Raw genomic sequence first — 14,848 nt, 5'->3', positions numbered from 1 at the left:
TACATCGCCAAGAAGATGAGCAATGAGGAGGAGAACCTTGGCGGTCTGGAATCCGATCAGTTCTTCCGGGGTAACTACCGACGAAAGGGCCACGGTCCGCAGCGCCATCAGCCCATGGATATGGCCTCCGACGATGGTGAGGATGGAAACTTACCCATGGCATCCGAGAAGAAGCCATCAAACGGCTGGAAGCGGTTTCTTGGAAGCGCGGGGGGTACTTCTCGTGGCTAGGGAGGTCGAAGCATGGCGGCCACCCATCAGGGTGTTCATCTAGTCTCAAGAGATGAAGACTTGGTCGAGCCAGATGCTCAGGATTCGGGCGGAGAGATTAGTATGCGCTAGGTTTTGGCCATGCAGATAGAACCTCGAACGTAGCCAATCTCAGTTCTGGAGGCTAGAGTTCAAATCAGACATGGATAACACGAGCAGAAAAGCGTAACGGCGACGATACCATCATAAAACAATTTCCAGTTGTAATCAACCATCTCAGTGCTCACACAGGGTCGCGAGCCCTACCCTTTCTCCGGCTTATACCTTGAAGAGTCATTGATGGCAGTTTAAGTAAGGTTTCTGTGCTTCCAAGCTAGATTTGTCTGTTGAGTCATCAACAGACAAATCTGAATACGCGACAAGCCACAATGAGTCTTCAGTAGTTGGTACCTTGGTATTCCGTCCATGTCGAAAGCAAACCTTAAGTACAGAGACCCATGTCAACTCAGCAAATACCTATATATAAGAGAACGTTTTGCCCTTGAACGTGAAATTCCTCACCTTCTCTCGTGTTGTCACACACATACCTATCTTCCAGTTTATGCAAGCTATTGCCCAACAAGCCTTGACACAGTTGCACAACTCAGCAATACGCCATCCTCAACCTCCTACCATACAGGCCCAAAAGCCTCCGAACCTGACACACATACACACACGATCTCCAGTAATTACCGACATCGCCAAGACAATAGGAGACTGCTTCCAGCCCAAAGGACCGCTTTCAATCATACCAGAGGCAGCCATACAACAAAAGATTAAATCCTTGACGTACTGGGGTCAACGCTTTGGTCTTACAGATGGCGAGAAGATCGAACTACACGAAGAACAATGGAGGCTCAGCATGCGACAATCGTATGGGCGGGCCGCTCAACGCCTGAACCTGGTACCACTTCTTGTGGCCATCACGTCACTCGATTACCTCTCTCTCTGTCACGTTGACAACACTTTCGGCCTACGGGGCTACTACAACTTCGAGCAACGGAGTAGAAGTCATATCCGGATCGAAAGAGCCCAAGACAACCTCAACCTGGCTTTCGACCACATCGTGAAGATCTACTCGGATGAGGAGAGGATGCGGAAGAAGGCGGCGATGAGAGTCAGGTCCCGCGAGGGATCACAAGTCAGTCGACCAGGTTGCTCGAGGTGTGGTCGCATACATCGACATCCATCAGACCGCTCAATTGCAGCGAGAGAACAACGGCGAGCAACCCAGGAGACACTGCCCCCAATGATAGTTGATTTCAGCAGGCCACCAGCACTGAGGCCAGGCTGAAGCACAAGTTCCGCCACCCCCGACAACACGCAGAACTAGAAAGAAGATCTGGAAGCACAACCTTTCTGTATGGATTCGATGTGGCTCTTTGGATGGTAGCGGCGTCTGAAGATCACCCAACGGGATAAAAGTTAGCTGCGGAGATAAAGCATCCTTTCAGATATCAACGTGGAGTCAGGAAAATACGCCGAGAATACAAGTTGAATTGAAGAATGCAAAGACCGCCAAGTTCCTAGTGTCATATTCAAATTCTTCAGCCACGTCTCCATAGCGATGACAACAACTTTGTGTTGAGTTGCAAAACATCAGTCCTTGACATGTTCTGCTTTTCAGCAATTGCGGCGCAAATTCACGTGAAATTTTTCGCAGAAAGCGCGCCAACCAGCTTATCTGAATAAGAACAACATGTTGAAGGTAGTCGGGAAAAAAAAATTCCAGTCTCAGAAAGGTTCTTCCTGGAGGCCAAGTTTCGGGGGATGAGATGCTGTTATGGCTCCCTCAGGAAGTCGTCAACCAAGTTGTAACGACAGAGAGAATAAACAAACGATTGAAAGTAAGATCTTTCTTATCGAGATAGAAGCAATTCCCTTCCCCAGGAACGTTGGACCCATTTGCTGGGGTCCAGATCCTGAATCCGATTGTCGGAGGAGACCCGCAACAACCGGAGTCAGTTGCACAGGCGTTCAGGAACCGCACCCAAGGTTCACCCTGGTTTCTTCACTTTGACAGCCGGCCAACTGAGCGTTCCTGAAAGCACCAAATCCACCCAAAGGTCCCGTTTTGCTTCAAGTATCGTCTATCAGCTGGGTTCTGATTGGCCTTTTCTTCGCACGTCTCGGATGGGTACTTCTCCCCACACTGCGAACCCCAGCACGTTGGACGCGAAAGCTTGTTTCTATCTTGGCGAGATTGGTCGAGAGTCATGATCGGTCCCCAGGACCCTCCTCACTGGGGTGCGTCAGCTGGGATCAGGACGTTGAAAAGTCCCTGAAGCATCCCTTTTCAGTTGTTCCAGGACTATGAGCTTCCACACGTGCTCCGAAGACCATCCCACGTGCTTGGCACAATCACTGCTCACTGGCTGACATCATGAGCCAACAGCTCGGGCATCACCCAGCTGCGCGGATTGATATCTCACCGCGAAGAGCTTCTCCACAGCAGATCAGAGCACCAGTAGAATCTGTCCGATTAGAACGCGCCGGCGGGATCCCCCTGTTGCTGTGGAGGGCGGTCCGGCCTGGGAGCATACAAATAAAGATTCTGTCTCAATGCTCCGACCGTCTTTGACTGCTGGAGGAAATTTTCGCCTTTCTTTCCTGTTCACCCTACAGTTCAACTCATCGATAGCGAGTTTTGGGGTAGAGGCAAGCTTGTAGTGCCTCGTCGAGTCTGTTAGTCGAAGTCATGGATCGGTTGCAGCAGCATTTGAATGCGGACAAGCTTCAGGAACTCCTGGCTAACCCGCCTCCTCTCACCTTCCCAAATGTTCTGAAAGGAGTCGGTTTCGCCGTTAGTACCCATAACCAAATATCACAGGAACACATGCGAGAAAGAAGCTGACATAGTCATACAGCTTGTGGCGTACGTCATCTTGGTTAGAATCATCTACAACTTGTACTTCCACCCCCTTCGCAACTACCCGGGCCCGAAGCTATGGGCGATTTCTCGAGTTCCCTGGCACTACACCAACCTCAAAGGGAGAATCACATGGCGAATTCGCGAGCTTCATGACCAATACGGTCCGGTCGTACGCATCGCGCCCGATGAATTGTCATACACGACATCAACCGCCTGGAAGAAGATCTATGGTCAACGCAAACCTGAATTTCCCAAGGCCCTCGATGGTCGCGGTATTGCTCCGCCTAGCATTGGTGGACGCAAGAGCTTGATGACCGAGACCCAGGAGCAGCATTTGCGACTTCGCCGCGCCATTAACCCTGCATTCTCAGAGAAGGCTTTGAGAGAACAGGAGCACTACCTTCAGAGCCACTCCACCAACTTGATCAAGATTCTGAAAGAGAAGTCCAGCCAAGGTCCTGTTGACATGACGACGTGGTACAACCTGGTTGCATTTGACATTGTTTCTGGTGAGTGCCGATAGCAACATGCCGCGTACGAACCATGCTGACTTCTCGTCCTACACAAGATTTGGCATTTGGAGAACCCGCCGGCTTCCTTGACAACGCAGACCAGCCCTGGATCCAAGTTATTCTGCAGAGAGCGAAGGCGATCGTATGGTTTCAGCTGGCCGTCTGGTATGGCTTCTTCCCGCTGCTGAACCTGCTCACCCCACGATACGTGACCGAGTCGCGCAAAAACCACATCGCCCTCACCGAGGCCAAGCTCGAAAGGCGCATGAAGGCCGAGAACCCAGGCAAAGACTTCATGTCCTTCATTCTAGAGAATGACAACGAAGCGGTCGAGAAGCTATCCAAGGTCGAACTGGTCATGTTGGCAAGCAACTTCATCGTCGCGGGAAGTGGTACATCGGCAGGAGGAATGTCTGGTTTGACGTACTTGCTCCTTCGCAGCCCCGAAAAGCTGGAAAAGTTGAAGAAGGAGATCAGGGAGAAGTTCGCCTCCAGCGATGACATCTCGATGCAGGGAACAGCTCAGTGCAAATACCTCAACGCCTGCCTGGACGAGGGTATGCGAATGTACCCGCCCACCCCTGGCTCGCTTCCCCGGTTCGTGCCCGGCAAAGGCGAGATTATCGATGGCAAATGGGTTAAGGGCGGTATGGGTGTGGCTGTCAACCAGCTATCAGCTGGAACCTCGGAGCTCAACTTCCACAAGGCTCGCGAGTTCCATCCCGAGCGATACTTGGACCCTCCCCCTCCTGAGTTCGCCAACGACGACAAAGCAGCTGCTCAGCCGTTTTCCATGGGACAAAGAGTCTGCATCGGAAGAGCGTACGTCCTCCCCATGTTGCTGTGCTCTTCAGGAGCGTCAACTAACCGAATGGATACTTAGAATGGCCTACGCTGAGATGCGCTTGACGATGGCGAAGATGATGTGGCACTTTGACCTCGAACTTGCTGAACCAGAGTTGGATTGGTGGAACAAGCAAGGAACTTACTTGGTGTGGGAAAAGGTCCCGCTGATGATTCAATTGCGTCCAAGATTCAAGTAAGGTATATAATGCTATATAGAATGCAATTGATCGCGGCTCTCACCAGACTCGTCTCTACGCGACCAAATCGTAAGCAGAGATCGACAACGCTTATGGAAAATACTCGAATAAATGGATGGTTCCACTGCTTGAGTTCCGTTCCATGGATATGGGTAACTGTCCCGGGGTTCTGGGCCGATATCTCCAGCTTTCCAACTGCCGAGTCAGGGTCTGAGAAGCTCCCATGCAACTTGCCGGAGCTACTATCCATGTCGCAACAACACGATTCAAGACTGGTTTCATTTCATCCATTGACCGATAAACGTGGGGCGCTGTCTAAACAGCGATTTCAAACAACCAATGATGCTCCGTTCAATCGTGCGAGTTTAACACGTGCGCCTTGCTCGCCCTCACAGTGGCCAACTCCACTATCTGGTGCTTCACCGACATCATTGCTGTGTGTCTCACTTTCCTTCAAGCCCTTTCTACTCAAGTAATGGTCATGCAGCCTAGTTTGTATTTGGGCCGTCCTAAGTATAATGAGCTGTCAACAATGTTTTATCTTGTCTTCGACATACAGTTTTCTTCGCTAAGTCTTAGTCCAGTCTGGTAGCATTTGGTGAGGCCATTCCGTCAACATCTCTATTGCCTTAACGATCAATAATCCTCTTCATTCCTGATCAGAGTTGTCCAACGGAATGACTTGCTCCTTCGTTTCTAAGCCGTGTAATTTCTCTCTGCAATCAGGCGAATGCTTCAGATGCCTCTTGATATACCAGGCCTTGGACAATCTCCGGCGGCAAGCGGAGCAGCGACGCCTGGGGTCGGGTATGTTATTCTGCTTTGCCCATATCTTGTGGTGTCGATAACAATGACCATCTCTCTCTTTTGTCGCAGCGAATCCTTGCCCGCATTTTTGACACTTGACTGGGCGAGTATGTTGCTTCCGGTGCCTACTGTAGGACTCTTTAGCAAATCCGTTTCACTCTTAGGTGGTGGAAATGAACGTACTTGAAGGCATGCCCGGTACGATACCACTTGTTGCAGCAAAGTACATCGGCTGTACGCGATCTGTCTGAAGATGTCTTGGATCCGACGTGTCTCTCATGGTAGCCCGAAGACGACTCGCCTGCCGTATAAGTGCTCGTCTCGTCCGAACCATGGCTGACAGACCTCAATAGTCCAGAACTTGACGCGTTTCCACCAAGGCCAATATGGCAACCAGCCAACCCAAGGGCATGGGAGTCGAGGCCGGATGCACAAGTAAGGTTAGGCAACTAAGCTGCCAACCCAGGCCCAGGTTCAGGAACGGCCAATGTCATGAATGGTTCGTTTTCTGTGTACGTGCCGTCTTTGACGTCTGAAACTGTCACCGTTGGGAACTCTGAGAAAACGCTACCGAAATGAGTGGGAATCTCGTCGAGGTGTGACTCCAAAAGAGATCCTGTAGACAGATTACTGTCCAGGAATATTGCAGCCCATTCCCAGTCTTCCCAGAGATCTTCTAAGGAACCGTGCTCAAGAGGAAAAGCCTCGTTTTCTGCCTCCTGAGCGGTCGTGGTTGTGTCTTCGACGAGTCAGAGCTACCAGGTTTGCTGCCAAGAACACGGCCCTACCTGACTGAGTGAAGCTTATATCAAAACACGCATCATCAAGAAGAGGCTCAACATCTGGCAATGCGGAGTTGGTCGAGAAGCAGGCCATGTGGTCTACCTCGTGAATCGTACGGTCGCAGATTATCAGTGCCATCAAAAGATTCGTGCCACAGGATCCGACGTAGTAGCTGGTGTGAATCCCAGAAATGGGTGCGGAGGGCAACGTCCTGGTATTTTCACAATTCCAGATGGTGGGGGAAAGGTCTTTCTCAAACGTCATCAGCCCGAAGTCGAGAGATTAACCTCAAGAAGCAAGGTGAGGGGAAAGTTCAAGGCCACAACAGACTTTGAGAAACTCTGCCAATGAGGCAACAGGTCCAAGATAGGGCATCTTTACTTTCTTGGAGAAGTGCTCATGATTGGCCCCCACCATAGTTAATCAAGAAGGGGGTATGGCCTCTTGCATCCGACGCATCGTTCTTTATCGAATGCTGCGGTGGGGCAAAGAGAAGCACGACCAGACTCATGAATCTCACACGTCTTATTTATGTTAGAGGGCTTTCTTCAAGTTCACCTAGCAGCAGCAGATGTCCCGCTTCAGTGATTAAACTGCGAGCTTCAACTCCCTCTTATGGTACAGACTCCGGAGACCATATTAATCAGCAACAAAATGGGTAAGCATGTCTTCAATACAAGATTGGAATTGTTGTTGACTAACTTGATGTTTCTACCACTAGAGGAACTGGTGGTTCCATTGCAATCTAGAGTCGTTCATAAGTTCTACGAACCTCTAGTGCTTCTGAAGTCACTGAACATAGAGCTTGTCCACAAAGGGGTTTCAGAGCGAGTTGATGTCAACGATTACGATTTCGAAACCGACCCTAGGAAACTGTTCGAAGCATTTGTCAATAAGCTTGCACATATTTGCGACAGCGCCAAAGGAGGAGATACCGTAACATCGCTCATGATTTTGAGCTCCCGAGATACTGGTCATTTGAATTACTGTTTTGCTTCAAATCAACGTGAAGACAGCGAATCAAATGTCTTGATTTTGTACATGCAAAGATTGCTTGAGAAAATTGGAGCAACTACATCGGAACAGCAAGTCCAGCTGACCAAGGCCACACTATTGCGCGAGATACTCCTATTCAATCGCAGAAGGGTCGGCTTTTACCTTACAACACTTTATCGGGAGGCCGAAACATGTTTGAGGACGACCCTGAAGACACCTGAAGATATAGTCGAGGAATCTGGTAGGAAACGCAGTTGAGGACGACTAAAACGCCAGAGCTGACAACAAAACAGAAGACAAGATCAGGCAAAACTTTGACTTGGGTAGGCTACGCAAGTTGGAATACCAATACTTCAAAATTGACCATGAGTTAGAAAACCAGATCGCGCAAAACCTCAATGTCCTGATCGGGATTCTGGATTTCGCAAATGACGGCCAGACATCAGAACATGAATGTACGTCTATAGTGTGTCCATGTGCATGTCCATAGCTGACGACATGATTTAGTTCTTCATGGCTGTGCCGTTGTCATACAACATCTACAAGTTTTAGAACAGTCTGAAATTGGGCAAAAGCTAAGGTCTCGAGCTCGAGGTATTCGCCTTCTGGATCAGAGTTCACTGAGTTGTTGGGCGGAAATGTGGCACATGTCGAAACGACTCCTCGCTTACGCCCAGTCCATTGAGTTCTTCTTCCTTGCAAAGGCTTCGTGGCCTCAGTTGTTTGAGGACTTCGCCGTCACGTATCTCCCTTCCAGTCAAGCTCACAGCGCGCCTAGGAGAGTGAAAAGTCAAACAGCTGAAAGCATAGTCGGCCGCATGACTAGAAAGGAGAAAGAGATGGAAATTTTCAGAGGATTTGTAAGAGATTTGCAACTCTTCAAACTCGATGTCCGCATTCAACAAGAGTATCAGAACCCAAACTTCCGTCCAGTTGTCCACTCCGAGTTGCTCCTCTTGAATCACCTTGAAACAAGCGGAGGCGTCCGGCAGGACAGGTTCTTCAACGAATGGACGTACATTGGGAGCAGCAAGCCGACATGCAAGCTGTGTCATTACTACTTCGAAGAACACCAATCACGAGTGGCACATCGTGAAAGTCACGGGAACCTCTACCTCAGTTGGCGTGTACCAGATGTACTGGAAAGGCACGGACAAGAAGGTATCAAACATCGACAGATAATGGTGGACAGGATGCTCCTGAGAATTCGCAAGGAGACTTTCGATATCGTCCGGAAGAAAGCTCGACCAACCTACAGAGAGCATGACTCTCTGACTTCATCCGCGAGCTTGACGATCGCGGGCGGCTTCAGCGTGCTCTCGATCTCCAATATCGAAGACAGAGACCATCATGAATGGATGGAATTGGAGGAGGATTAGACTGAGAGTACAGATGAATGGCAGGATAGTTACGCAGGCCGTTGAAATGGTAAATGATCAGTTACCGAAGGGACTTAGCATTTCGATTTATTCCGGAGGAAGTCGCTCATGTTTTTGGACTTTCCAGTTCATGTTGTTTCTCTATGTTCTGTTGGTGTTGGGCATTGTTGCTGGTAGACAACAAACGTAACCGACTTGAATGTGACAAAATGAGGTGGCTTACTCCGTCGACAGCGCTGAACATTGTTCTGCGAGAATGCTACTAGATTGCAACTGAGAAACTTCATCTTCGGCGGCAAACAAGACCATACTGTCCACCTCCGCAGTGTACTTGGGCCAAACAAATCCATCCGCGGTCGCAGGGTCTTGAGATGGGTTCACCGCGAACGAGAGCCAGAGTTCTATGGTTCAACCTACTGTTAGCTTTGGTCTTATGAGTTGAGGAGAAAACGTACCTTGCATCGCGCTTGCGACTTCCCATTCGAACTCTGTTGAGTTGCCGCGGTATTGGAAATGGGTTCCAAACACCAGGGGAAGCTCAGCTAAACCAAGTCAGTCAAGATGAAAACTCGTAAAGCCCCAGAAAGATGGTTACTCACCGCTGTGCATTGCTCCGAGCCATGGAAGAGGCGAAATGTTGCTGAAGTTACCGGCGTACTCGTAGTAGTAGGTTGTCAAGCCGGCTGCCTCACGGTTTCTAGTCACACAACTTAGACATGAATACACAAAAGAATAGCAGGTTTTGTGTCCTTACGCCACTTCTTGAGAGACCGGGCAGTTGATGGATCTCAAACCGTTTTCGTATTGGCCCGGAACCATACCGTTCGGGTCGTAGGTTGATCCTAAGGATGCGCCCTCGTTGGAGTTTGACCCCGTGATGTATGGCTTTGAAAGCTGTTAGTCCTCGTTTCAGGGGTCAAAGAGAGAATAAACCTACTACGTCTGCGAACTTTCCATCCACAAGACGCTGAGAGATATTGGTGAACGCAGTCACATCATCAGCAACCGGCCTGAATGCTGTACCTGTGCCGCCGAAGCTCAGCGTGTTTTGGATGGTCTCTGCATCGACATTCTGCATGCACTCGAGCTCTTCCTCGGCAGTGAGGTTCGCACAACCGACAAATCCCGCAAACTTGGTGAAGGTTGCGTGCTCGGGATCATTGACGGTCAGGATTGAGGCCGCACCAGAGTCGGCTATCAGACCAGAGACGATGGGATCCTCGTACCAGGCGTATCCGTACATGCCGACTGACGTACCACCAGCCGACTGACCCCATAAGGTGATCTTGCTTGGGTCGCCGCCGAAGGCCGCGATATTGTCTCTTGCCCACTCGACAACCAATCTCTGGTCGAGAAGCCCGGCATTCTGAGACGCAGCTCCTGCGTTCGGAAATCCGAAGATGTTGACCCGGTAGTTCATGATGACGAAGATGTGGCCTTGTGTTCTTTGAATCCACTGATCCGGGATCTTGTAAAGTGAGTCTGCGCCTCCGCCAGTAAAGCCGCCACCGGGAATGTAGATGAAGACCGGTAGCTTCTCTTCCACAGGATGCAGCGGGGCGTACACATTGACGTACAGACAGTCTTCCGACTGACCACCGTTGATGAGAAACTCTGGTACAACATCGGTGTACGGCGTGCTAGAATTGCTGAGCTGTTGCATACAGGACGGCTGGTACGCAGTTGTCGTCAAGTTTCCGAAGGCTGTCTTGGGCTGCGGAGGTAGGAAGCGAAGTGCGCCTACAGGAGGCTCTGCATAGGGAACTCCGAGCCATTGGCGTACGTCCGGGGCTGTCTCGTTGATGAATCCAGTAACACTGCCGGCTGTTGTATCGACTGTCAGGCTTCCGGTCAGATCCGTTGGAGATTGCTGGGAGATGACGGCGGCGCGTGCCGCATGGGCAAACGCGCTGGAAACCCAGATGGACAAAACCGAAGAATGCATTGTGAGAGCCTTCGCTGCAGGGTCTTGAAGGTCGTCGACTTCGATCAGTCAAGTCTTTCGAACTCAAATGAGGCGCCGGAAGGCGGCATTTTGTTGTTATTTAAGTGCTCACCTCCTCTTTGCAACACAAGCCGAGGCTCGAAGAGGATAAAGATTCAGGCATTGCGAATTTGAACGCCATCGTGATAGAGATAGCTTCGGCAACGAGCGGTTGAATGTTTAAGAGTGATCCTGGTCAAATAACGAATTGTGATTGCTTTCCCCGCATCCATGGTTACCTTAGATCCACGAAATGACCATGAACTTCCACATTATCCCCAGACCCCAGGTTTTCTTCTGTGGGGTTGCACTCCGACCTGCGGAGTGCGGGGAAGACAGCTGGACGGCAATTTTCCTCCTCGTCATGAGGCTTTACGAGATCGAATAAGAAATAACCGCGGAGATATCTAGTGGGGAGTGGAAACCCGAGGATACCGGATGAACTGCTCTTCTGGGAAGCTTTAATGAGCGGTTGTGGCGAATTTTCATGACCTCATGTTAGTGCTGGCTATGTGGCTTTCAAGCGGCTGCCAATGCAGGATCTGGCCCCAGTCAATACCCATCACCAGATCTTCCATACTGGGGACAGTTCTTTTGGAAACTTCGCGCTCCAACCAAACGCACTGTGTCTTGAACTATACTGAATGTTAGATGTGTACTCGTTGGATATGGCGAGCCAGAACAATAAGGGTAGGTGGCTGCGTTGTATTGTATAGGATATTGCATTAGTTGAAGAGTGTTTTCTCAAGCACTCAAGCCCCCTTACCTAGCTTATTCACGCGTCATCCGTGCTAAGCAGCATAGTCATAGAAGACCAAGATGCGACAGACCAATTGAACTACAGCTACTCAAAGGTTTTCCAGATCCATTTAGCTAATGCCGATTCAACCTTCCGTCAACATGAAACTATAGACCGAATTCTTCCACAGGCTTGTACCAAATTACCCGGATCTCGCATCACTTTGGTTTGTATTCCCGAAACCACGGTACTGGCGCTGAAAGTCTGAAAGATGTCGGAGTAAAAGAACTAGATCTATTTGCATTGTGTGATATGGACAGGAGAAGCCAAGAAACAGAAGTAACAGTATACGTCGAGATCCACATAACCAACATTCAACACATAAACATAATACATGAGACATACGGTTGCAACCATTCCATCACTCCAACCATTTCCCCGGGTCTTCACAGACACTGTAGACTCAGACGAGCTCAGCGCCTTCCTGGGGCTGAATCTCAATGAGATTGCCGTCAGGGTCAGCGACGAAGATCAGCGGGCCAGTGACAGGGCTAAGCATGGCCTTGATTTGCTCCTGCTCTTCAGCACTGAGTTGTTCCAGAGCCTCGGGGTGCAGACCAGAAGCGCCGGAAACCTCGCCACCGATGGGAACAGGGTCACCACGCTTCTTGACAACGTTGACGTCGGGAAGAGTGTCAAGACGTTCTTGCATGGCGACGATGTCGGGCACGACCATTCCAATGTGAGCAAAGGTGTTGGGGCGTTGGGTGGAAGACTCGATGTTGTTCTTGGGCACGTCGACGTGGATGAGCTCGATCAGACCCTCGGCGTTGTTCTTCTCGCGGTTCAACTCCAGAGCGGTCTGGTAGCCAGTCCCGTTCTTGCCGCCGTGGCTGTGGCCCATGTAAGTGATGGAGTAGTGCTCAGTGACGTGCAAGGTGAAGAGCTTGCGAAGGCCGAAAACGCTCGAGTAGAAGTCGACACTGGCAGTGAGGTTCTTGACGTTGATGCACAGATGGTTGATGAAGTAGCCGTTGGTAGCGAAGTCGGCTGGCGCGTCGGTGCCAAGCTCGGGGTAAGGGTACTGGATGGTGCCGTTGTCTGCACGCGGGTGGAAGTGAGGCAATGCATGGCCCAGCACAGTTGTCAGGAGCTGAGCTCCAACGACGATAGTTGGAAGAAGGTAGACCATTTTGACTGTGAATTAGGTCGCGAGGATTTATGAAATCAAGTCCGAATGATATTTCAAGGAAGCTTCACGAAGACTTGCGGTTGGCGGGATTTCGTTTCAATGGTCTGTGAGAAGCAAGGTGAAGTGATGATGAGAGTGAGGAGATATCGAATGTTGACAAGAGCGGCCGCTTAATATATACAATTTGCTGTCATGAAATTTGTCTACGGACGAATTTGCTGCCATTCGAGTATTCGCTTCTCGCCTTCGCGGTTCGCGATCGAGTTCACCAAAGTTCCCAAAGCGTTGTTGGTTAGGCAAGGCTTCGAATTGCCCCGATCCCGGCTCGCGCTTCAACCCCGTTGGCTGAGGCGGCGCCACCCCTACTAGTGCTATTCCTTCGCCCATAATCGTGGCTGAAAATCCCTACGCCGACGGAGCTTTGCTTTTTTTCCACTACGAGAGACTTCTGATTCGTAATTTGATAGTGACTCCGAGAGGGACGAGCAGGGCGCAGCTTGCGTATGCATTTAGCACGTGTGCCTGAGCCCTGAGGTTATCGAATCGGTTGAGAACATGGCATAGCGATGCCATGGATTCTTCACATTCTCACGAATAAGCTTACTCACAATAGGCTTGGCAAATTCGGGGCATTGTCTATGTTCTCCAGGAGTCTCCTGTGCCGTACGGATGTGTAATTGCCGGCAGCGGAATAAGATTATCATGTACAATCAAATCGCACCAAATTGCAAGGGCCACACTCATAAAACCTGTTGGTCAGGAATAAGAAAACAAGGGCTGGACAAAAGAGCCCCAGGATACATGTAGTTAGGCTCACCGCCATTCAACGTGCCAAGAACGGACAAGGCAGACTGGTGGGAGCCGCGAAAGAACTATGAAGTCTGAAGATGACGACTGTTCTAGTGCCGTTTAGTTTATTATATAGCTTACGCTTTATATAGCTCTTATATCTACTTAGTATAAAAAGTAGTAAAATATAAGGTATTAATAGTATCTCTAATCTATATTAATATATAGTATTATATAATAGTAAATAGAATCTCTATAACTACTAAATAGATTATTAATAGCTTAATAGTAATAGCTTTAGCTAATAGGGTACTTAACTATTAAGGTTAATAAATACTCTATAATATAAATTATATTAAATAGATAATAGTTTTAGCTAATAAGGTTATTAAAAACTTTATAATATAAGTTATATTAAATAGATAATAATAAATAAAAGTTAATTAAAATTATAATAAGAGTTTTAAAGATTTATTCTTTTTATAATATTATTAACTTAAACCTTATTATAATATTAAAAGTAATAATAATAATAATAATATATATTAGCTATAATATAAAATAAGAGACTATTTAGTTTCTATAGATTATCTTTTAACCCTTTAGTTATTATATCTCTATTAATAAGTTAATATTTTTAAACCCTTTATAAAGTAAAGCTATTATTAAGAATTATAACTTATTAGTTAATTTATCTTAAAACCTTAATGAGTTATTAAATAATAAGATTTATTAGCTTATATAGTTTAAAATATATATTTTATATAATAACTATTCTTTTAAAGAGATATATTAGCTATAAGTATTCCTTATATAAATTAATATTATAGTTAAATTTATAAGCTTTTAATATGAAGAATAGTTTAAATATCTATTATAAATATATCTTAAACTTATTTTAAACCAAATAATAAGTTAATTAATATTAAGCTAAAATATTAAAGATATTTATTAATAAAATAAAATTATTAATAATATTTAAACTAAATTAAAAGAATTATTATTAATAATAATATAGAGGGAGTAATAAAATAGGGGAGGTTAACTAAATAAATAGAACTTAATAGATATATTAGATTTAAAGAATAGTTAAATTAATTAAGTTATTATTAAAATAGGTATTAAGTATTAATAGGACTAACTAATAATAAACTAATATAACTTTTATACTTAAAGCTATAGAGATATATTAAAATATTTTAAGTTAGTCCTTAAATAAGCTATAAGTCTTAAAGTAGGCTCTAAATAACTATTTAAGTTATTATAGACCTAATTAAAAGAGTTTATAATAATATTATAAATATATATTATATTTTAATAAAATAAGTTAAAAGAAGAGTAAATAATAAATAATACTATCTATAACTTATATATAATATATATACCTAAATAAACTCTATAGAGGACCTATATAAGCTAATTAAGTTTAAATTAGGTCTATTTATATATAGATATTTTAATTCTATTTTAATTATCTCTTATAGCTTTTATTTTATATCTCTA

The 14,848-nt window shown here is 46.9% G+C and overlaps 3 protein-coding genes across 3 annotated transcripts; 1 reads left to right on the top strand and 2 right to left on the bottom strand.

The window, feature by feature from the left end:
• Positions 1-15: 15 nt before the first annotated feature.
• CkaCkLH20_12823 (cytochrome P450) lies at positions 16-4,676 on the top strand (the record flags this gene model as incomplete). Its single annotated transcript, XM_038895535.1, has 6 exons — positions 16-136; positions 936-1,390; positions 2,963-3,052; positions 3,117-3,630; positions 3,690-4,455; positions 4,517-4,676. 6 exons carry the CDS (start codon positions 16-18, stop codon positions 4,674-4,676), a joined length of 2,106 nt encoding a protein of 701 aa, XP_038739097.1.
• A 4,184-nt stretch (positions 4,677-8,860) lies between these two features.
• On the bottom strand, positions 8,861-10,586 carry CkaCkLH20_12822 (carboxylesterase; the record flags this gene model as incomplete). Its single annotated transcript, XM_038895534.1, has 5 exons — positions 8,861-9,042; positions 9,097-9,183; positions 9,241-9,338; positions 9,396-9,526; positions 9,579-10,586. The coding sequence occupies 5 exons, from the start codon at positions 10,584-10,586 to the stop codon at positions 8,861-8,863; spliced, it is 1,506 nt and encodes a 501-aa protein (XP_038739096.1).
• Positions 10,587-11,827: 1,241 nt separating this feature from the next.
• On the bottom strand, positions 11,828-12,556 carry CkaCkLH20_12821 (lactoylglutathione lyase; the record flags this gene model as incomplete). Its single annotated transcript, XM_038895533.1, has 1 exon — positions 11,828-12,556. One exon carries the CDS (start codon positions 12,554-12,556, stop codon positions 11,828-11,830), a length of 729 nt encoding a protein of 242 aa, XP_038739095.1.
• Between the last annotated feature and the right edge of the window lie 2,292 nt (positions 12,557-14,848).

Source organism: Colletotrichum karsti (assembly GCF_011947395.1).
Source record: "Colletotrichum karsti strain CkLH20 chromosome Unknown Scaffold66, whole genome shotgun sequence".
NCBI lineage: Eukaryota > Fungi > Ascomycota > Sordariomycetes > Glomerellales > Glomerellaceae > Colletotrichum > Colletotrichum karsti.
The sequence above is the reverse complement of the archived record's forward strand: the minus strand, read 5'-3'. Positions and strand labels throughout refer to the sequence as shown.